Here is a 25,270-nt window from a genome sequence, read left to right as displayed (position 1 = left end):
TTTAGATGGTGACAGAAAAGAAATACTTTGATGATTAGTGTTTGTAGATTTCCATTTACTGCTCACTAGAGAGCAAACTACTACCTAATGTCTAGTATATGGGTGAGTGATTCTGGACACAGCTCAGGCCTTCTGACTTGGTGAATACTGTGCTGCACTAATACACACTCACATGTGTACAGTCTAATGTAATCCTGCAACCTACAATGTTTAGGTTTGTGCTGACACTTATACACGTTATAGATCTGAATTCTATGTTTTAACATTGAGGTCAGAGTTAGTGGAGGTGCTGAAATGGACTGCATTATATTCAGAGGTGTTTCTAATATTCTGCACTCATATTCTTTCTAATTTTATGACTTTACATTTCACCAAAAACTAAACATTATGAGCTTTGTAAAGATAGATCATGTAAAAATGTTGCATTGGATTGCATTAGATTGTACAGGTGTACCTAATAAACTGGCCATTGAGTGGTGCATTTATTTAAATTAAAAATAGAACAATCGTGGATCTTGTTAACAAATGTCATTTATTTTTTGGGTAAAGTCTAATGCTCACATTTAAGCTCTAGACAACAAAAATGGAGAAAGAATGGCATAAACAACCGGCATAAAAAAAGTTAACAACTTAACACGTAATCAAATTATGACCTTAATCATTACTGCGACTACAGCCTTAATCCTGATGAGTAACTGAATGTTGTCTGGGTGCAGCTGTTTAAAGTGAAGAAGCCCTTCCATCACAGATTACAGGGATGGTATGTGCTCAGATCAGTATCCTCAATCCAGATGTTTGAGCCATGAGACTGTTCAACAAAAGCAGGGTTTGAAGTGGTGGAAAAGCGGACAGGCAGGATGCACTATGACCACTTCTTCAGTCACTTGGCTTGGGCAGGACCTGACCTTCGACCTTGTGACCTCACCTCTTGGCCTTTTTCTCCTTCATGATCTTCTTGCTCTCCTCTCTCCGTCGTTTATTGACGGGGTTGCGCGGGTCGTAGATCTCAAAAGTGTCCTCGTCCTGCATGTTGGCATCCTTGACTTTTCTGGTTTGCTCATCAAACTGCAGAACATGGCCCATCCTAAATCAGATGGAGAGAGGTGGAGAGAGTTCAAAGAAGCGCAGCAGAGGATCCACTAAATCACTGCTCTGAAGAACTTTTACCTAGAGGCTAGTCTCTTTTTGCCTTGAGCAGTTTGACTTTATTTTTATTACAATCTAAAAATGGGAAAAACTTGAATTTGAGTAACACTCTCTAGAATTTTGATTGCTGGTATTTTTTCAGCAGCAAATCATAAGTATCAGAATTCTAATAAAAAATGTTGTTTATATTTTTAAAAGATGACAATGATGAAGCTGAAAATGGAAACGAAACATTAAAAATGGGAGGAACGGGCAGAAAAAGTGAATAAACTGAAATGAAAAAGATGAAAACTAAACATTAAAAGACATAAAAATATGTAGTGACTGCAAGTGCTATACATCATGCATACTGTGAATGGAATGTGGCTGTCATATTGTAGTGAAATATGTGGCTCTTTAGCTGCTAAATGCTCCACCATGTCCACCAGGTAGTCACTAACATTGTCTGAGTACAGTTAGTTTATCAGAGGTTTTCTGTGAAAACAGCTGCCTGCTGTGGCTGAAAATAGAGCCGGTAAAGAGCAACAAGACTGAACCAAAACAGAAAACCTAAATGATGAGCTAAAAGAAGCTAATAAGCTCTGCAGAGCTGAGAGGAGCTGTAGAGACAGGTAATAATTCTCTGTTGGTTCATCAGAATGAGGAACTGCTTAAACTTTACACATAGTCACATGATCCATTGTGAATATAAAAATATTGATAAGTGCAGCTTTAAATTGCTCATGATAGGCTATAAAGATAGAGGTTGACGTAAATCTGTACACAACTGTATCCAAGTGATTGGCTGAACTTTGTCCTTTGGACTAAACCCAAAATATTTCCATAATATTCTGTATTGCTGTCAGTGGGAAGCCAATATACAGCCATGTTAAGCCTAGGTCACACAAAGCATTTTGAACTCACGTTTTAAGCCTTGTTGGAATTTAAAGACGCTGGGGTAGCCAGACAACATGGTTAAAACATGATCCTGAGTGTGGTTGGGGAGTATACTACCTTATTATAATGGTATTCAAATTGTAGCAAAAAGTATCTGAATGGTTCCTCTCACTAAAAATGAGAAATACAGTATTATATTTTTGAGTCATCTTAGCAGTTAAAAAAAATCCTGAGTGAAAGCCATAGTCCCCAGAGAGCAGACGGTCATGTGTCTTTCATTTCCCCAGTCAGATTCTCTTCCCCCAAAGAGAGATTAAAGAATCAGGACATTCCTCACGGGAGATATCAGTGTCAGGCACTTCACAGATAGAACACAGTTTCTCCCACTGGCAGGATTTCTTCAACTGCTGCACACAGTAAATCTAAACAACAAAGCAAAACTGACTGGTCAAATGCAAGGATCCCTTTTTTAGCCATGCAAGAGGCTAAATCTCCTATGTCCAGATCTGCACAGAAAGTAAAGTATCAGAAATGACTAAAAGATGGGCAGCATGGCTCTGAGGATGGTAAAGTCAGTTGGCCTGTCTGGACGGAAATACCTTAACAACCACTGGATGGAAGATCATGACACTTTGTACATACATTCATCTTCCCCAGAGGATGGATTCTAATGATTTTGATGATCCTTTGACTTTTCCTGTAGTGCCACCTTGAGGTGACATTTATAGCTTTGAGTGAAATGTCTTAACAAGTATTGAATGGTCAATAGAATTCCCCATAGAAATTGTTACAGACATTAGTGTCCTTGTCAGGATTAATTGTAATTGTTTTGGTGAGCCCCTTACTTTTCATATAAAACAGTCTTCATGTCAAAATGTCAATTTGTCTAATACTTTTTTATTTTTTATGACCACTTCTGTAACTTTCCGAAACTGACAATCCAACATTCACACCCACTTCACACAACGATCGGGCAGCTGTGTGGAGTTGAGAAAGGAGTCAGGGTGTGAACTTCTCTCTCAAGCTCTCTTTTTATATTCATTACATAACTACAGCTGTCTATTTTCTACATGAACAACCAAGTGCAATACTCTTAGGACTGTCTGAAAATGTGGGCCATTATAATAAACACATCTAATTCCTGATGTGGCCAGAAAACACATCATACTAGTTCCATTCTAGCATAACCTGACCCTTAATCTTGTTTGAATACATTAAGGTGAAGGCTAAAAGAGACGTTAAAGGTGCTATATGTCAGTTGTGGTATCACTACATAGCCAACATTAGCAATGTTAGAATACACCCTCTGGGCAGCATTACTCCTTCATTCTCTCATTGGACTTAAGGCAGATTGGACACTTCAGCAACTCACTCTTGCAAAATGGTATTACAAGACAGGACTGTATGGGGCTAGCTGGTTAGCATGCTAAATTTAGTAGAAAAAAAAAAAAAAGAAGTGATAGAAATAGAAGCAAAACAAGAGTAAGCATTGGCATGGCTTTCCACCACTAGAGACAGCTCTTAGTGAGTAAAGGAATTAAGTTTTATGCTGTATTTGCAACATTTCTTCTAGACTGGAAAGAAATCAGCTGTTAATGCTAATGTAGGCTGAGTAGCGATAGCAAAAATCTTACATATAACAACTCTTAGAAGAGGTGTGATTGGGGGAGGGATATGGTACACACAGCAAAGATCCACGGCCTGACTCAGACCAGGGACATTGTAGTTACATGGTCACTGTCTTAGACCTTCCAGCCTCGAGGACTCCTTCCACAGCATGACAACGAGCTCAAATATACAGCCAGAATCATAAAGAACTATCTTCTGACAAGAAGAATAAGGAGTCCTGCAACAGGTGGTCTGGCCCCCACAGAGCCCTGATCTCAACATCATGGAGTCAGTCTGGGATTAGTGTGCTGAAGAGAACTGGTGCTGTTTTAAAGGCAAAGGGTGGTCACAGCAAATATGGATTTGATTTAGGTTTTTCTGTTTACTGCACTTTGTATGGAGTTAACTGATAAATAAAAACTATTTATGGCATCAAGCATCCTCATTTTACTTTTAGAGCCTAAAACTTGTAATGTAATGTACATCACTCCCAATGGGCACACTCATGCTGCTTTATGTCACAATCTCTGAACCTTTCCTTTAAAGTTTATCATCAACAGGATCTTTCTTATCTGCCTGACAACAACAACAAAACATAACCCTGTGCTGTAATTGTCTGAGTGAGCAGACTGTAGCACCAGTGTGTTTTAAATTGGCTGTACTACTTTAAAGAAACTGCATTTTCTCTATGTATATTTCAGGTTTGATGCCTTGTCTACTGTGTATAGCATGTGGCATGTGTCTGCTCCTGTCTCTGGCTGAGTGCACAGTTTGGGTGTGTTTGTGTGTGTGTGTGTGTGTGTGTGCTCTGCGCTCTCCCCTGTGTTCATTTGAAATCGGCAGGAGTTGTGACAGCTCATCTAGAATGTCATGGCTAGACTCTGGCAGACCCTGAGGACTCCTGCTGTGTGAGCGGGCCGCCTCTGATAATTTGTCTAGCAGTCTCGGTGATGACAGTCCGCCGGCCGCACAGCCTCAGAGTCAAACGGCCCAGAGATGTGATGTGGAAACTCAGCGTTCAGGCCTTATCAAAACCACTCTGTGCTGCCATGATGCGGGTCTACAGAAGTCTTTCCTTTATTTATTTTTCTTACATTTTTTTTTTTCACTCAAGTAGGGGGTGGGGATTACAGAGTACAGAAGGGATGGTGAGAGTGACTACAGGCTCTTTGCATTGAGAGCGTGGAGAGAGAGAGGAGGAGGGGGCTGAAGAGGGAGAGTCAGAATTTGTAGACACAGACACAGATGGAATAGTTTACCTCCTCTGGCCCAGACTTGACTTCCAATGTCTGACCTGTTGTAACCCACATTCTGTTCGCAGTGCTCCTAGAGTGGCACAGACTTCCCACTGGTGTTTTTCTAGGACTGCTATGCTACTGCCCCTGTCCTTCCCTCCTCACTATACCTGGCAGGGGGAGTGGGGTGGGAGCACAGTGAGGTGTCTACGGCCGGGGAGAGGCTCCAAACGCCAGCCAAGGCCTCTCTCAAATTCATTAGGGCCCCCACACACAGACAGACTTACACTTCAAGGGGGCTTCTCGAGACTAATAGCAACTACAGATTTTGTTATTCTAAATCTCTCACACACAGACACTTTGCTCAAATTCAAACACATGGTATTCATTTCAAACCCTCACTCTGTGTAGTTAGACTTTGAGATCTTTGGTGAAAAACAGAATATGAGAGGAAAACACAGCGTCAGGGCTGATTTCCTGATGGCCAATCTGGTGGCTGCGGGTTGAAATCCCAACTTGACACACACACATGCATACAACTTGAACTTTCACACACATTTATCGGTACCTGAAGCAAGCTCTGGATCTGACAACGGTCAGGTTCATCATTCCCAGTGTGAGGAGAGGTTTTCTGCAGTAGTTGACCAGTTCATTGTCTCATTTAAGCTGCTCTTACTATTAAAATAAAAGGTTTCTTTCACAATTTCTTACAGTCCAGTGTATCAATAAAATAACACAATCTAAACCCAGGAGAGGCTAATGAAAAAGGCTTTTTTGTGCCAACTTGTCATGCTTGAAGTTCGCCGTCCATAAAACAATGTGTTTGCCAAACTGCTTCTTGAACTCTCCAGGAGCACTCAGGACTCTGGTGTGCTGCTACTAATATTTGCTATAGCGAATAGTGTCAGTGATTTAAAGCTTAGCAAGGCTGCTTTTACACGGCTGCTATTTTATTCTGTCTTTGGTAATCCAGTATTCCTCCTCCTAGAGGCATAAGCATTTAAATCATAAAAGCATCATAAAATACTGACAAAAATGTGCCCTGCAATTTAGCTTGCATGAAATTACAATAATTGCAGATAAAGTAAGAAATGCTAAACTTATAAAGGAAAGTAGCATCAGATGACTGTGTCCATAAATCTAACCTGTTAGTAAGCACCAAAAATCTGATGTCAGACACACCTGTTCTCGTTTTTCTACAATAAATAATTTCAAATCGGAGTCATGACCCCTTCTTATGACTCAGCTAGGCTATTGAGGTAGTGCACTGTAGCGGTAAATTTGTATTTATATAATTCCACATGACTTTAAAAGGTTAATCCAATGATTCAGTACTGCACTTACATGAAGTTGAGGAACTCACAAGAAACACAGGAAACAAAGATCAAAACTGAAGCAGCAGAGACTGAGATATTCTAATTTTCAGTTCCAAGTCGGTTCCAAGGTCAGATTTAAAAAAAGAAAAACTAGATCCTACAATCCCACAATGCAACTTAATTGCACCTTTTTATTAGATCTTCTCTGCCTGGTACATGTCCATGTCTTTCAAACTCCAAATCCCTAGTTTGCAACATGAACTTATATATATAAATAAATCAATCAACTTATTGTTGCAGCGCTATACAAAACAAAGCATGGTTCTGTGGTTGTGTGACCATTTTGACAACAGCTTCTGATTGACAGTTTCATAAGAAAAAATGTTTTTCGAATTTTAGTCGCGTGTAGTCGGACATGACGCTCACTGTGCTGCCACATTCTCCCTTTCATCGCTTCATGTAGGAGTAAGCATGTTTTGTTAAAACAAACTGTTGCTTGATTAAGAGCAACACAATAATGGCAACTACTGTGCTGAACAGACGATAGATACCCTCTGTCAGGGAGCTGATCAAAATAAAAAAGAGAAGAAGAGATAAGATAGCCGTCGAGGAAGATGAATACATGACGTGTTCATCATTTTTGTGCTAGTCACAGACACTGTGACTGACCTGAAATGATCAATTGACATGATGAGCAGAGAATTTAATGGAAACTTCTTGTTATCAGCCAACATATTCTCTGATAACAGAATATTTCTAATAAATTAATATCTTAGCTCTAGTGTGGATAATAGTATTGAAGATTTTGATGATAAGTGTCCAAATGAGGTAAATGACTTCCTGTGTTTATCACTCTTTGGACAGACATTCAGGAAAGATTTGGCTGCAGTAAAAACCAACCATGCCATACTTTTTCAGCCCCAAACCTATGGTCATGTTTATGTCTGACTTTCTTTATCAAATGAGGGATGAATTCAAACAAACTTGAGAATGATTCCACAGTGATAGATGAGCTAAGGAAATAACAAAATCCACTAACTTATCTCAAATGCTGTTGGGCTCACTCACCATCCTTTGTCATCATCTTCTTGCCAGGTCCTCCACGTCATCCTCTGGAGCATCAGTGATAGCCGATGACAGCTTGGACTTGAAGCGATTGAGGAGGGCCAGTGTCTACAAGGCAGAAAGATCAGATATTATTAGATCATACAGTACATAATGAACTGTGACAGTCTCCAATCAGTCTGCTGAAACGGTTTGTTTTTCAAGTTTAGTAAATGATGACCATGTATTCAGCTCTTTTACCTGTTCTTCTCTGTTTGAGCCTTTCTTCAGTTTTTGTTTCCTGAGCTCTTCGTACTTCTTTCTTCCCTCCAGGTACTCAGCCACTGCCTCACTGTTTGGCTTTTTATCCACTGGAGAGACAAGAGAGACATTGCTGCTGATTACTGGTAACTCTTCATTTACTTTATCTACATCGTTAGATATATGTGACAGTATGCAGAAAAACAAAAGTACTTTGTAAAGTATTTTTAAAACATAAACAACAACATAACAGGCACGTATATATCATATATATATATATATTTCTTGCTAAACAAATTCAGAGGCTGCTACTAAGCCGGGATAATTCTCCACTGGTAGTGCCATTTGTGTTAAAGAATCCAGGAGCTTTCAGATGCTTGCAAATGGGGCAAACCATAATAATATTTTCTTTTTTATGTCATTCAGCGTTTATTGATTTTGTTAGGCAATCAATCAAGAAACCAAAACAAGAATCCCACACTGCCCAGGAGCACTCAGTCCTCTCACACCCCTATCCCCAGTCCTGCATGGGATGTAAAAAAGTACAGAATTTGAATTAATGAGAAAACAAAAAAGGAAGGATGAAGAGATAATCTGCCTTTTACAATATTGGATCAAAAATGTAGCTATAAGGAAAAGGTCAAATCATACACCAGCTAATGGGTCATTAAACAGACATTATGATACTTTGGGTTGTTTGGTAAAAAGTATTATGAAAATATCATTATGCGTGGTTATGGTTATACACAATGCTTTAAACATTTATCTCATTGTGATTATTGTTACTCACTTTCTTTATTTCTCAGACAACATTCTGACAAAAACTGGGAGTGAACACACTTTCTGTGGGATGATTTTGACAATGTAGATAGATATTAAAATTACTAACTAATAATTACTACTACTACTGCTACTTTTATTATTTATTTACAACATAATTGATCACATTGAAGTTTTCAAGTCATATTTTTCTGACCATACAATTAAGATTTCTTCCCATTTTTTGTTTCCTACCAAATAAAAAATTAGTTTGGCTCACAGAAATGCAGCCTCCCACAAAAAAAATAGTAGGGATGATTCCAACTCTCTGATGCTATAAGTTGACAATATACTGCTGCTTCATATGTTCTGCGGTGCTTGACAGATGAGCAGCTAAAAAATGGGCAGAACATGATCAGAGAGAAAAGATAAAAGGAAGTAAAGCTTGTCAGGCTGTGACAGTTGCTGCCGTACATGATCTGAGAACATGATAATAAGAGAGGTGAAAAGATGAGGCAACACGGGGCAGTCCTCTCATCTCAGATTGACATGCTCTGCATGAATCCATACTGCTGCCAACCTTCACAAAGATGTAGTGGACAAAAGTCTTAACCTAGTAACCCCTCACTTTATCTTACTCAGAGATGACCTACATTACTGCTGCTACTTTATACACAAACCTTATGTAAGTGATCGCTCCTGAGCAAGGAGAGACCCCTTTAATCCTCAGCAGAGACAGGACAAATGAGCATATGTGCATTTTGTTCACTTGGTTTGAGAAAAGCAGCAGTAAAAGTCACTAAACTGCTGTTTGAAATATTAGCAGGAGACTGTGATTTTACAAATGTGGGCTCATTTTGAGAATTACTTCAAATATAGGAAGCAGAGCTGCAACAATAGGCTGATTAATTGATGATCTGATCAAAAGAAAATGAATCTACAACTATTTTGACAAGCAATTCATCTTTTTTTCACATTTATTAAAGCAAAAACTCCAACTATGCTCTGATTTCACTTTCTGTTTTTCTGTTTCATATCATTTGATGTTTTGGCTGTTGGTCAGACAAATGTGACTTGAAAGGCAAAGATTCCCATGTTCCAGCTTCTCAAATGTGAATATTTTTGTTTTTCGTCTACGAAAGTAAATTGTATATCTTCCAATTAATTGAGAATAAAATAAGAATAAAAATAATCAGCAGAATTAATCAATAATTGTTTTTTTTTACAAGGGCCAAAAACCGGACTTAAGTGCACTGCAGCAGACTGCTGTTACAAATAAAGCGGTATGACGTGTATGTGTTATTAAATGCAGACAGGGAGAGTAATGTCACAGAACTGAAGGTAATGTAATTTTCCACCAAACTGTCCTCCTCTGCAGTATGTGTGAAACAGTTTTTCATCATGGCTGAACAGAGGGACAATCAGCAGGCTGACATTGGTGTCTCATGCAGTTAATGTGCTTCTGTAAATCTCCCAGCTTAGACACTCGGGCTGTGAAGTCACAGAGTGGCAGACAGTGAGTACAGTCTGCTGGCTGCTGGAGCACTTTCTTTCCACAACAAAATGTGATGTCACACACACACCGCCAGCCCCGGGACAGCGTCATCTCGCTGGCGAAACTGTGCCACCTCTGACTGGATGCTCTGACACATTCAGCTACACAAAATAAATGATGTAACAGAGAAAACACTGCAGTTTACTGCTTGTTATTTAGTAAGAACTAAATTGTGTTAATGTGTGTTTATTCATACAGCCCTTTATCATTAACTTGACTGTGAAAAGATAGAGGTGCTTACCAAGATCTACTAGGAAAGACTACTAAGAGAGAAAAATAAAGTGTAAGATACAGAGAAGTCTGTTAGAGAGACATAACAAACCTAAACTAACCCGAGGTTGCCCAGTCTGTACCACCACTCCACAAATAAAAAAACTTCAAAGAAAACATCATAATATAGGAATTTAAATAATGAATATATTTAGAAACCACAGAAACTTTGGATAGGCCATGTTTCATACAAGTCATCTGTCACTCTAAAGGTAAAATTATGAGCAAAGACAAACACAGAATTTCTTAAAAATATACAAAGTCCACTTGTGTATCTTTAAATATTAGAACAGCCTCAGTCTCTGTTGACTGAAAACAGAGAGAGAGAGAGAGAGAGAGTGAGTGGTGGTCGAGTTAGCTAGAGAGTGAATGAAGAGATGATGATGGGCATTAGTGAAAACAAAGCAATGAATCAGAGAAATAAAATGTTATTTTGTGTTTGTTTCATGGTGGTTACGTTCTAAAGAATAAATAACCCTGCAGGAAGATGCTGCGTTGCCAGATTTTCAATGAATGCATCCCAATTCAGCCCCGTCCTCGGTCACACATCCATCACGCAGACAGAGAATAAGAAGAGAGACAGAGACAGTGATGCCACTTTTTCGCTACGTCCCTCACACCCTGGCACTGTTACTGGCTGGAGGCTACACACCCACTGCTTTTGCAGCCAAGCATCGTCCAAAATACAGAAAAATAAGAAGGACATAAGAAAATACAGGCAGAGGGCAGGGTTTCTGCAGATGAATACACTGCCACACACCTTTAATGGGTCATAAGTGATGATTGAGAGGGAGACGGTAGACTGTATGAATCTATACACTGCTTTTATTTATTTATTTAAATCCTGTAGATCGTACCTTTAAAAGATTACATGGACATTTTGGGAAATGCCTTTCTTTGCTTTCTTGCCAGTTGTTAGTTGAGATGATAGATCCCACTCTCATATTAACATATGAAGCTACAGCCAAGACGTGGTTTACTTAAAGGTAAAAACAATAAAATGAATCAGTTTACTGTCACTTCTGAGGCTCGCTAAGTAAAATTTTACATTTCATTTGGTTAATAAGAGTTTAATGTAAGCTTAACAAGACCTTTAATAAAATGAAGTCGTTAAAAATAGTTATAACTCTTGCCATTGTGGAAAATGTTCTACTTATGTAATAAGTTATTTGACAGTCACACTTCTTATTGCGGAGAAAAAGTATTTTGGGGAAAAATAGGTTCAGTTCAGGAGGAATGTGACTGAACAACAAAGAGCCTCAGTTCCACAGGGTGTTTGGGCTGGCTATCATTTAAGAAAACCATGCAATTACTCTTGTTTCTCTGGGCTTTTAGGCTGCAAATATTCCAAATACTGAGCAATCACTGGAATTTACAAATACAACCGTGGAGATCCAAGTGCCACACTTTCCTCACTTCCCCCGGTGCCATAATGGAAGTCTGTTGGGCTGCTCATGGGGTAAACCTTTCTCTCCTGATTTATGAGCCCAACAAGTGATCTCCCTCCATCTCTCCCTCTCTCCCCCAGTCACCTCTCCTGTTCTGCCTCCCTGCTGCCGCCTGTGACATGCTGGATGCTGACTGATGATGCCCTGAGGTCCTACATGAGGAACACACATCACCTTCTCCAGCTGTTGTCACTAACTACTATCTTTGAGTTTGATGGCCTTTCTAACTACATTCCTCCCCTCTCCTGTCACCTGGGCCCAGGAGAGCTACAAATCAAGCTGCTGATGTTGTAGCAACCAAAGGCTGTTGTTGGACGACAAACGACTCTTCCATGGGATGAAAGGCTTCTGTGTTTAACAATTCACAGTTTTCACAGAAAAGTCAAAGCAGCACGGCCCAGTGATCATCAATCAAAAACAAATCAAAAATTTTGTCAGCTAGTGCTTTAAGGTCAACGCCAACTATCCATCTTCAATTATAGAACAAGAAAGACTGTTTACATATGAAAATATGTGTCCAGTGAAAATAACTAACCTGGTGAAAAACTGTCATACTGAACATAACTAATCTTAATCACAGGTAACTGGTGTTTCAAACATCTCTCTGCTGCAACATGTCTTCTAAATCAACAACATGATTGACATCGGTGTAATAAAACAGCCAGAACACACAGGCATAACCTGTATAATATCTAAAAGGGAAAAAGACTGTTGCCACACAGTTTAGGGAGGGTATTGAATGGACAGAGGTTTCAGAATGGCCTTCTTATTTTTGGCTCTGCTACCCAGCGGTGATGCCAAGAAAGAGAAAACCAGACTACAGGAGCATGCCATAATTTATGTGATGAAAAGTGAACTGATGACTGCTGAAAACATAATTCAGAAAGGTAAAAGAAATAAAGGTAAATAAATAAACTCTGTGCTTTAGCTAATGGTGAATGCTGAGGAAACAATGTGTTTTTCATTCCCAGAATCAAGTGTACTGTTACACACATACCAGCAATATGGGAGGCTGCCGGTGGAGAAGGATGAGGACTGGGTATGGACTAAGATGTGGACCACTTAGCATATATCACAGCTGTAAAAAATTGACCACTGCAGTGAAAAAATCCTCATTCTATGCTTTGTCCTCTATGTTTATTTTATGTACCCAAGGTCTAGAAACAATAGATGACAACTAAAAATTACTTTTACCATCATTAAAGTGTGTTTACACTGACACAAAAGAGAAAAACAGAAAACCTCACTTCAAAAGATTACTTCAATTAATTAATCATCAAAATAGTCCATTCATTCATTCATCCATTATCTACACCACTTATCCATTAAGGGTCCCAGGGAGGCTGGAGCCTATCCCAGCTGACACTGTGCAAGATGCGGGGTACCCACTGGACAGATCGCCAGTCCATCGCAGGGCAAATACATATAGACAAACAACCATTCACACTCACAGTCACACCTACGGGCAAGCTAGAGTTATCAGTTAACTTAACCTGCATGTCTCTGGACTGTGGGAGGAAGCTGGAGTACCTGCAGAGAACCCATGCAGGCAACAGTATTTCAAAACCACTGCACTGTGCCACTAAGTTTCTCTTTAAGCAAGAAAGCTGCTTCAAGGTTTCAGATATCCATGAAAAGTTCAGTGCCTTAGCCTGAGTAATGGCAAAACCATGTGAATTAAAATGGACTGATGTATTAAAATAGCAGTAGACAGAATAAGTAAGGAAATGTTTATGTGGAATAATCACATGCTTTTCTGTGGAGCTGAGGAGCTTTATGCAATTTATATATATATATATATATATATATATATATATATATAAATTTACACTGTTACCTTTCAGGGGAGACCAGAGTTATGACTGGAATCAAAATGGTTGAAGAACAGTAACCTTTTTATTTTGGGTTCAATATTTTTGGGCTTGTGCAAAAAATGGGGCTTTCTGTTAATGGATTAAAGAAATCAACAAAAAGTGATCAAAATAATTTAGTCTTTAGGTTTTAGGTTGGCCTGATGCTCCCACAAAAACAAACTATTCAAAAGTTGACATTTTTTTTCCTGTCTTCTGACATTTTAGAGACCAAAACTGATCAAAAATGAATGTAATAATTAGCTCCAGGTCCTAAAATCTGTCATTTGAAACCTACATCATATGTTCTTCCCACTGAACCCACACTGACCATTTAGAGTGGCATGTGAGTGAAAGGAGACCAGAGTTTGACCTTCACAAAGAGGTCAGAGCAGAACCAGAAGAAAGATTTAAGCTTTAAGGGATGACAGTGTCAATGTGGTCCTTAATGTGTCTGTGCGGCTCTAACTGCTGTGCAGCTTCTCCAGTGGGATGAGATAAAACGAGCCCTCACCACAGTGTTCCTCTGTGGCTGAGCTGAGTTTCATGATTTATAGCAACAGAGCAGACATCCTTCTCCCCTACAGTGGCCATTGGCCCATGACATCTAAGAATTACATCTAATGGAATTAACTTTTGCTTCCAACACAGAAATGTAATGAGGAACTCTTAAAAGAAACTCCTGCCTCTGGCTAAGCTGCCAGAGAATCACAAAACAGAGGTCCCTGGCAGAGTCTAAATACCTTGTTAGATAATGGAGGAGCTTAGGCTAGTTGCCACTTGGTGTAACAATGTGGGGCTGTTCCTATACCTCAACTCTTGAGTTTATAACTGGATCTATTTAGTGAAGGCCTCTTTCTGCTTTGAGTGTTTATAGAAACAGCCTAACTCTATGCAAATATCACTAAGAGCAACACATTCAGCCTGAGACACCAACAGAACCTTAGTTAATCTTAGTATTAAAGTACAATGTAATGATTGTGTTTTGTGCTCTTTCACCCAAAATGACCACTAAAATCTTGAACCAATCAGCAGCAAGCCATGAGTGGGTTCACTGTCTGTGTTTAAAAACATAAAACCATCAGTGTTTGTGGAGACAAAAACAATGTTTGAGCAACAAAATCCCATCATGGCGTCTAGTAAATTTTGGCTGGTGGTAATCCCATAGTTAGGCTGGTCCCTGCAGAACCCCCCGCAAACTATTGTGTTTTGTTGCACAACAATACACACAGCCTCAAGCTAACCTCTGTGCCTAAGCGGTTTTTGTAATTTTCAAAAATGTGTTTCAGCATCAGCAAAAATCCAAAGATTGACGGCATTATGACAGACTGCAGTGTGGTGGAGACCCCAAGGAGATTTGGGGGCAGATTTTTACAGAATCACACTGGCCAAGGCTGCAAACTAACAAACACACAGAGGATTAGATGTGCAACTATGGCGGCCACTCAACAATTTTTACCCACGCAATTTTCTGCGAGCTGTAACACAAAAATGCGGACCCTTGGGGGGGAAAATACACGTCTGCAACTAATTGACAAAATCAGAGGGTTGCCTCTCTTGGTGTCCATTAGCAGGGAATGTAGCACGGACCACCTTCTTAGAGACTTTCTTCACACTTAGAGCTGTGTGGTGGGAAAATCCTTTTTCAAACATTGCTAAAAAGGATCTAATTGTGGCAAGAGATTTAAACAATATATTATCAAAACACCAATAAACAACAGCATAATGGGTAACAGTAATACACATCAATCAGTAAATAAAGGGGATAAAAAGCTGCTCACATACCTTCCTTGACTTCATCTACTACAGGTTTTGAACTTTCTTCTTTCCTTTGCTTTATGGCCTGTAGCTCCTTCTTCAACTGCCGCGCCTCTTTCCGTAATTCATCACTGTTAGCGGAGAAATGGGGTTTAAGCATTTAAACTCAACATAAATAACTGTTATAAAGAATCAAACCTGCAACAGACAAGAGCGGTGACAGAGAACAGGTTCACACACAAAAGTCAGCCATGACAAACATATAGTGAATAGTTTAAACAGATTTGTGTGTCCACCGGCCGCAGCTGTAAAAGAAGCATATACATGATTTTAAAAAAAATCACATCAGTACCCTGGATGTTGCTGGTCTTTACAAACAAACATTAATTGTTCTTAAACATTATGCCTCTCAAAATTCACTGGCCAATTATGTGGGCATATAAAACAAACATACTCTGTGCGAGTGTCAGAATGAAGAATGTACATTAAAAGCTTGTGTTACTCCAATTAAATTTGATGGAGCCTTAATAAAATAATTGTTCCCCCCTCCAGGCTCCTGGAAAGCACTGGAGGGGGTGTTGAGGTTGAGCAGACTCAAGTCAGAAAAACGTCAGTGTGTTTCTTGTTTAGAGATGAGCACTTGTCATTGTCACAGTATTTATTCCAATGTAAGAAAAAGGGAAACAACTCTGACAGAGGTCATTCTTAACCTATTAAAATGCTGTCACTCAGTGGTGGAAATATTTTTAAAATACATGCATGTGAGGGAGATGCAAATAAAGCCCATACTGCATATATTAAACATATATACTAGTTGTGTACGGCTTCTAAGTTAGTTAAACATTTCTTGGATATAAACATTTCGATCAGTTCTACGTAAGCACAGAGGTGGGATACAGACATTCTAAGTTCAGTCAACATCAGTCAAGTCAAGTCCAGTCCAGGTCAAGACTAATGACTCCCATGTAAAATCCCAGGTTAAGACAGTCCAAAGTCAAAGCCCAATACAACACAGGCAAGTCCCAAGTCATGACCAACAACTCCCAAATGAAATGAAACACCCTACACAAAATGTACTGCCATTTATTTTTTCACAAGTCATGATTTATTGGTTGAGTCTTGAAATCGGATCATCAGATTCATTACTCTACATAAGCACATGCGCAAGCTGAATGTGCATGTAAAGCAGAGCACCACACTTTGAATGAAAGGCACGGGGTATTATTGCAGTTAACTGTGTGCAGTTTACTACATAAATGTCTTGTGATACACGAAATACACAACTGTCAAATTCTGTTAGTGGCAGAAGTAATGAAAAACTTTATACTTCCTTCCCCCAAGTGGAACTACATTAAGTATTACAGGCACTATTCATGTCCAGCAACCCTTATAAAACTTTTAACTAGATGACAGAGGAAGGCCAAGGTACATCCTTGCTTCCTTGATTCAAGGTAGCATCTCTTTTGGCTGATGGCCTGAAGCCCAGCTCATGCAAGGCCAAATGCTTGAAGTCTGAACTGGAGCCAGCAATGCTGATTATTGTTCCCTTTCATATGATTGAGACTACTGCCAGTTGCAGAGCAGATATGTTATGTTAGGAAATGATAATATTTTTGTACTGCCTGACAGCTCTGTTTTTGTCCCATTCTCTTATGGAGCCACAAAGCACAGGTAAGCTGCACAGTCTGGGCCCCTGGCCTAGAAACATGTGAGGCATCTCCAGACCAAACAATAGCTGCCTTTGTTTCTTACATCTGCTTCTCTGAACTGACATTCATTTATATCCATTTCTTTCCCTTTATCTGGAACTTTCACTCTTGTGTTTGTAGAGTTCCAACGCTCATGTTATCTTTGTTTAATTCTCTGACGTTGTCTGTGGCAAAGCATCGAGGCATCAAACCGAGTGATATTTTAACTGTAAGTGCCTTTACAAATATTAACAGCTGTGGCTGACTTGATGTCATGTCTCTTCCTCGTTAGCTTCCCTGCTGCTCCTGAGGATACACATGAGGAATCAGTCAGACATGCAGTTGTTAGTCCTTTCTTTTCCTGAAGAAAAAATGTTGCAGCTGAATCCAGACTGAGTTGCCAAGAGCAAAACTGGTTGGCAGGGTCAGACTTTGCCTGTGTGAGGAAGTCTCCTGCTCAGTTCTGTCTAGAAGCAATGACAACAAACCTCTTTTCGGAGACACATTTTACATACACTATGGTAATGTGAGTCAGATGTGACAAACCAGAGGTGGGCCAAAAAACGTAATAATTCAAAGACAAACTGCTATTCTCAATATCATGAACATGAAGGAGGAAAGCCTGGTTTAAAAAAAAAAAAAAGTTTGCTAGTACACCCTGATTCAAGGCAGAATATTGGCATCCATATAAATCAGACAAAGCCAGTTAATCTTCTTTTTGGTGACCATCTATATTTAAAGACTGTTGCTTTATGTTGACGTACTTTAACTCTCTTTGGAGTGTGTCATCATGACCTTTGAGACTTTTTAAAGAACTTTATGTGACTCTTAGATGAAGCAACCATGTAACTGTGTTATCAGGCCCTTTAAATATAATGTTGTCTCTGTTAATTGTTATGTAAGAAACTACACAACTTAGTCATTTAGGAGAATATCAGTTAGCTATGCTTTAACAAGCAAGCATATACCAAAGACAGGCCAAGAACTGACTGTATTAGCAAACAAGAATAGGGATATCTGGATATCTAATTGGATTATTGCTCAAAAACTATGACCTCAAAATAACCTGAACTGACATGTCTGAGTTTCAGGAGAAAAATACTGATCAAGTCTGTTGTATTGAACTGTTTATATAAAGTGTTTCTGTTTAATCCAAACCCTTTATATACAGCATATATACACATTGTTTGATGTATCATGACATGACTTGTGTGTTTTAGTTAAGTTAGTCAAGTATGACTCGAGGCTCTTACTTGAAAACAGTGCAGCCTCTTCTCCAGGCCTGAGAGGTGAGGTTTTATACATATATTCTGCTGTGAGGAACGCTTTGGACTGAGTGATCATTTTCTGCCTGCCTTGACATGCTGCCATTCAGAAAACAAGAGACGTATCCAGGGCAACAGCCAAACAATCGGCTCCACAACCCTGCTGCCAATGAAGTGAAGGAGGCCAGAAAGGACAGGAAAAGCCCCAACAACACCTGTTAAGACACACCTCGAGGCTCAGCAAATTCCTCTCAAGACCCTCAGATCACAACACTACAAATTATTTTGTTTCTACACACTTTGGCTAGCTGATGCTGAACTGGTACCTATGTCAATGTTGAAAATGTTTAGGCCATCTAACAACATATCATCCAATGATAACTTCTTCAAGATAAACATGTTACAGAAATATTTTTAGAAGGACCCTTTAAATTTGGTTATTTACGAATTGTGGATGAGAAATGTGCTGAGCAGGGTATTCTAACCTGTCAGTGCTCTCTGGTGGACAAACTTTGGAATGATGACTGTTTCTATATGACCTTTGACATTTCTTTACTGTAATTTCTTATTATGAGCCAACATATAAACGATACTGATATATCTGTGATAAGCTAAACTCTGGCCCTCCTTCAAAGACTGGAAATGTACTATTTAAACCTTCCTCATACACGTACGTCTGCTTAAATAATTTCAATGTCATTTCGCAAGCAAACATGCCAGCTATTTACCCAGCTTTTCAAATAAGAGGATAAGAGGAGCTGCTGGTTTCCTATGGTTTATATCACTGTAAATGGAATAGCTTTGAATTCTGGATGCCTGGTTGGGCAAAAGAATCACTTTCAAATGTTACCATGGGCTACAGAAAAGTGTGACGGACATCTATCACAATAAAAAAAGATCAGAGGAATTGAGAAAGTACTCGTCAGATTAAGCGGTAATCAAAGTAATAGTCTAGTTGCAGCAATTAATTCTTCATGAAGCAAAACTCATATTGCCAGGTGAACGCTCACTTTGAAATGACTAGCTTGAAAAACTCTAGCAAGGAGTGAGTAATGTGCTGCCCATTCCTGAACTGGTTATAGCATAGATGCTTACTGATAGAGATTTAGACTAAATCATGCACCACACAAACTAGTTCTTGCGCAGAGCTTTGTTGCTGATAAATTTTTACACGTAAGAACTGCCAGGAGTAACTGCTGCATAGAAACTACATAGCATAACTGAATATTTCCACCATTTCTCATTCCAAACTGCATGAACACTACAAAACACATATATTTCTCCATGTTTATGTTTGCATATACACGAAGACATGAAAAACTGCTTGGAGATCAAAGTAAAACCTATATTTACAAAGGATTTGCATTTAATATATAGTGACCTCCTGTTCACATAACTGATCGATTTAATTAGACAGTGCTACATGTTTGTTGGTAACCACTTTATGAAATCACTATTTTCAGTTAATAAAAATGTAGGATTTAAAGATGAAAGGAGGGATAGAAGAGGAGGATTTGGAGGAGTTTGTGGAGTGAACCTCTGTCTTTGACTGCCCCATCCAACCATCTTTGCATCCATCCTAGGACTTTCCGTCTGCTAGAAGGAGAGGAGACTCTGCTGGTCATTTAAAAAAATACGGCACCATTCAGCTGTTATCAATAGTTGCCAGATAAACGGACTGATTTGAATCCTTTTCGTGACTCCCTACTGGTCCTTGCGGCCTAGGTCTACCTGGGGGCTGCCAGCTACTGTCACTCTTTCAGAAAATTCCAAAAAAGTGAAACCCAGAGAGCTGTGGATGATTAACTTTTCATAAAGAAAGCATATGAAGTGATTGGCAGTAGACCAAAAACTCTCTCATGATTCAGAACCTTGCATTTAATACTCCAGTGTCTGGCAGGAGTCTGAGGCTGACACAGGAATTCAACAACCTTAAAAATAGTACAGTGATGACTGTATGGTTCATCAAAAATTCAGCCGTTTTCCAAAATGCACAAGCAGGCGTATTTGCCTTTTTTGGATTTCTCTGTATTCTCATTTTCCAGCCTTCAAATAACTTTAAGAAATGTAGTTACTGATAAAATCTAAATGTTAAAAGTAAATGTTAAAATACAGTCACAGTATGGCAGTGACAAGTCAAATGTATATTTAAAAAGTAAAATTGAACTCATCTTACTTAGAGTATGTACATTTCAAGGATGGCAGCAGCAGCTTCTCCCTGCTAGGGTGGACTCAAACCAGTCTAACGACTGAGCAAGTGATGTGGATGAATGTGCTAGAATAACAAGATGGCTGGGTGAACTCCCCTCAGGGGGCACTCCATGGCTTGGTCAAAAGCCAAGGAGAACTGTGAGCTGGAGTGGAGGAATCCAACCTCAACACAGGAATTTGCATGACTTTGCAAAGTGATCTAGACCAACACATTACCCACGCAGTGGACCAAGGTTCCTCTTTTAGAGTGGTTCATCTGCCTCCCAATTACTGAATAGATCCTTTGCCCTTCTGTTAATTAGTCATGATGGAAGAAAGTAATGAATCTTATCAAGCATATATAATTATAATTACATATAAATTTCCTAGTTGTAAATATTTTTGCTTGTCTGAGAGCAACAGACAGACTAAATGTGCTCACTGTTAAATGTTGACTTTGTTCTTAGTCCAAGTGTTCTGCTGGGTTTTTATTCATTTTCAAAAAGTCTAACCCCCACATCCTAGACATGCATTGCTGCCTGGAACTCTTTCCAGCGAGCAAGTGCCCCATATGGGGCAGACATGCTACAGTGGGCCAGAGATGTGTAAACCTGGAGGTTCCAAAACATACACAATCACGCTGCCAAGAACTGGATTATCTCAAGCAGTTTTCTGCACAAAAGCAGCACCGACTGCTTTCTTGATCTCTGCAACCTTTGCCTGAGAACGCACTGGGTTGTGACCGATGACAAGAGACAGGTGCAGCCAATTAATACGCAGTGACACGGCATCGGTGAAACGGCCACTTGATCATGATAATTAGTGCCTGACGTTCCATTTAAGTGACACTGTCCACAAAGCTGAAAGAACACAGAGTGGCGAGAAGGCCATATCCAGAGACTAGGAGATGCAATGATGAATGGAACAATTAGTTGACGACAGAAAATTAAGCAACAACCATTTTGTTGCTCAATTGATCATTTTTGTCATATTTTACATTTTCTGTGTGCGGTGTGAGGATTTTATGCTTTTTGCGGTTTTGTATCACTTGTAAACTGAATCTCTTTGATTTTTGGACTGTTGGACAAAACAAGACATTTGAAGATGTTGACTTTCTGACATTTTATCAACTAAACATTTAATTAAAAAAATAGCTGTTAGATTAACTGAAAATGAATGTTTGTTGTAGCCTTAATTAAGACACTCTGATACTCGTATGATTGCCAGAGGAAACATCTTAGGCCTTTGACCTGAAAGAAAAGCCTTATGTGAGAGTAATGATGTATCATTCACATGTAAATATGGATGACAACTCTATGTTATTGTTTATCAACTTTAATATCATGACGATATGATTCTATCATTTTAATGTTCTACAAATCTTCTGTGTAGAAATGAATGACTCGGAGCAAAATGTAATTAAAGGCAAACAAAGTTACACAGCTGAAATGATTTATTGGCTGACAGATAAACTGGAACATTCTGAAATATTAACATTTTCTAGTTTTCCTAGTTTTTTATAGCATTAAACTGCATTTCTTTGAATTTTCGCTGTTCGTTATAGACATAAGTAATTTGAATATGGCAACAGGGACTCCGGGAAACTGTGATGTATATTTCTTAAGTGATGCTGCATACATTTACCATTTTGTGATATCTACTCAGTGGCCACTTTATCAGGTCTGCCTGTAAAATCTAAAGCAATCTAATACAATACAGAACAGCTTAGCCACAATATCTACCTTTACAAACAGTTTTGATTGATATTGTCAGAGACTTTATTTTTATTACTGAGGTTGCGGTTTGCAGTGCTGTTGAACTGGATTATACTGAGAGGTGTTTCTAATATTACCATTTACAAACACAATGGGGGAAAGAACATTAAAAACACATTTCAATATAATGCAGACCAGTGCAGCACCACCACTTAGTAAAACCTCAATAGTAGACATGTATAGTTTAATTATCACATCTTCCTATGTAAATTAATTTTAATCTTAACCCTAAAACCAAGCCTTAAACTTTAAACTTGTAGAGTCCAGCATTCAGACCTAACAAGCATGGTAAAAGAAGCCCACATACACACACACACACACACAAACCACTATGCACATTTATTTTCTTACTCATTTAATGATGTACTGTAAAGGGACATCATGCAATTGTGACAGCAACTTGATTTTTAACGACTCTATTAAGATAATTCCACCTGAATTGTTTAAGTCTGCTGCCATATGCTGTATAAACCATTTATAAGTATGTGATAACAAGTGATATAAATAACAGGAAGTGCAGTTCTGTCATTATCTTCAGCCTGCAGTAACTGAAAAGCGATTACCAGAGACAGCAGAGGGAGCCAGGCCCTGCTGGCAGAAGCAGCTCACACTGTGTCCCACAGCCATATGGAAGCGTTTTGCTTCCCCAGTCATGCCCCGTCGGGTTTAACAAAAGTGGCGACTACCACATACACTGCTTTTGGGACTTCATTCAGTACTGTCTCTTATAAAGCAACCCCCCTAAAGAGGCCTACTTCAAACACAGCAAAACCAGATTTGATCAATAGTAACATAAAAGAAGTGTCAAACTGTGAGCATAAAGCTTAACCAGAATTACCAACAACGTCAAACATCACAGTGAGTTAAGACAAACTCAGTGTAAATAGGATCTGTTCTGATCGAGTTGTGACTGATCTTTAAAGTCTTCAAATTTTCTTGGTCCATTATTTGGCAACTTGCTCATGAATGTGAACAAGTCCAAGCATTTTGCAATCATGGAATATTGCAGTGGAATATCATCTGGCTGCTGGATAGCAACATAAGATAGTTTTGACCTGATGTAAAAACTATTTTGGTTTCAGGGAGACTCCTAATTTCAAGGTTGTCTCAGCAGCCTTGACTTTGAGAAAAAAAGATACAGTCAGCATCGTAACTTTTCCCCTGACTGAGGCCTGAGTACACGGCAGGCACCAGAGAACTGTCATTCATACACATAAAATGCACATCTGAGTGCAGGAGGAATTAAAGGAAAGAACAAATGACAAAAGTCCTGTATTGGCAAAGTTAATCAGACAGAACTGAGAAAAGTGGCTGCTTTTAACATCCTCTCCTTTTTTTCCCAGGTGACTAGATATCCGTTGGTGTCCCTCCTTGTGCACAGAGCAGCTGAAAGCCCGAAGCAAAGCAACGGTGGGAGAGCAGAGCTCACCCTGCAACAATGCCCCCTTTGTCCCGGACTAACACTGTACCTACCAGCCTGCTCTTTGATTCCCTGCCAAGACAAACCACTGTGTTGGGTTACAGTTCTTGTAGCAAAACAATCTGCGCTTGTGTTTAATATACTACAGTCTGCCTGCATTGGGCTGGCTGTCAGTCAGGGCACCACACACACACACACACACACACACAACTGACTGGGGGCCCGCTCCTTATCCCATTAGCACTAATGAGAGAAGGGTATGTTGATTATGTGTGTTGAGGGCTACCTGTTAAGAGGATATAGAGGAGAGATAACTGGCCAACCTGTGGCATCAAAGAGAGCTGAAAGATAAATCACTCGCTCTATTCTCCTTGAGTCATTTTCATACTAATGTTGTATCACACACACATACACACACACCACCACCACCACCTTCCACTCTCACCTTCATTTCACTCACACTGTTGGCTCAGACAGAGGCAGTGTTTGCTTCTACTTCAGCACAGTAAGTAATTTGCGTTGAGTGCCAACATTCCTGTTTCAAATAGCAGGTCCACTGATGTTGGTCCAGTGAGCTACAACTGAGATATGTGTGTGTTTGGGATTGTGTGTGTGCATGTGTGTAGAAACAGAGCTGGAGATATTAGGTGGGATGACAGTAGACAGGTTTCCATCCACCTGTCTTTATGCACATTTTCAAATTGCACATAAAAAAATGTAGTAGAATTACAAAATCTCAAAATATATCAATAACGTTGTTATACTTAGATGTTGGGTACTGATAAAAGCAAAGTGTGACAAAGTGCAGTGGGGACAAAATTAGCGAATCACAACATGCATAAAGCATGTGACCTAAATGTCCACTGAAATTTCTGCTCCATCTACGACACTGAAAACAGCAGCAGATGAGAACATCAGATCTGTGTGGAGTGATATGGAAACTGCAGTATGTGTTAGAATTACAGCATGTTTTGAATAATTGGAAGTTTTACTGGTGTTTTTCTAATTAGGTCATCTCACTCCTTCTGCACGGCTTTAATGGCACTACACTGGAAAATTAGCACCACCAGCTGTAATTAATATTCACAAAACAGTAGTGGATGGAAACGTGCATTAATTAGAATTTTCTTTTTGAATTTGTCTCAAAGTTTGTTTATGATTTACACTACGACTGGATGGAAAGTCAAAGAGTGACACTGGACTTCGAAAGGCAAGAGCTGGGGGAACACTGGTGCTACATTCAGAATCATCATACTGGTGAAATCACGCTTATTTGTATTATCTCACACTGTTCAGAGTGGTGTTGATCATTTTTGGGGACCAAGTAGAAGTAGACTAATATTTCTTGACATGCCAGTGATTTTACACATGAAGTTATTAAGTTTAACACTACTGAGCCTGTGAAAACAGTTGTTTAATGTCTGCAGTAGCTGTGGAGGAGCTTTGTCGAGTCTGAGAAAATAACCCTGATGTATGTCAAAGTGATGTAGTCCGGGTTATCTCAGCTTCAGCTTGAGTCTTATAACTTCTAACCAGCCTGTGGTAGAAACTTAGGGTGTGAGATTGGAGAGAGTTGGCATGTGGAAAGATTTAACTGAGCTGCACTGTGGGAAATGTAAGATCTATATTTGTTGGGCTTGACCCACACAAGAGACTAAAAATCTGGATCACCATCTCTCCCTCACCCTCTCCTGCTTCAGTTTTGAGCAGTTTTAAAGTAAAGCTTAAATGAGTAGCTTATCAGAAAAAGTCGAATGACTTTAATAATTAATTTAGTGTTTAAGGAATTTTTAAGCAAAACCTCTA

General features: G+C 39.3%; 1 protein-coding gene across 1 annotated transcript in view; it reads right to left on the bottom strand.

Annotated features, from left to right (window-relative positions):
• Window positions 1-513: 513 nt before the first annotated feature.
• cwc27 (CWC27 spliceosome associated cyclophilin) overlaps window positions 514-25,270 on the bottom strand; it is a 29,413-nt gene continuing 4,656 nt past the window's right edge. The window contains 5 exon segments of the mRNA XM_018662276.2: window positions 514-1,084; window positions 7,250-7,269; window positions 7,271-7,354; window positions 7,487-7,596; window positions 15,154-15,257. Coding sequence (XP_018517792.1) covers window positions 922-1,084; window positions 7,250-7,269; window positions 7,271-7,354; window positions 7,487-7,596; window positions 15,154-15,257 — 481 coding nt within the window. The 3' untranslated portion in view covers window positions 514-921.

This window comes from Lates calcarifer, linkage group LG9 (assembly GCF_001640805.2).
Source record: "Lates calcarifer isolate ASB-BC8 linkage group LG9, TLL_Latcal_v3, whole genome shotgun sequence".
Taxonomy (NCBI): domain Eukaryota; kingdom Metazoa; phylum Chordata; class Actinopteri; family Centropomidae; genus Lates; species Lates calcarifer.
Note: the sequence above shows the minus strand (reverse complement) of the source record. Positions and strands in the feature narration are given on the sequence as shown.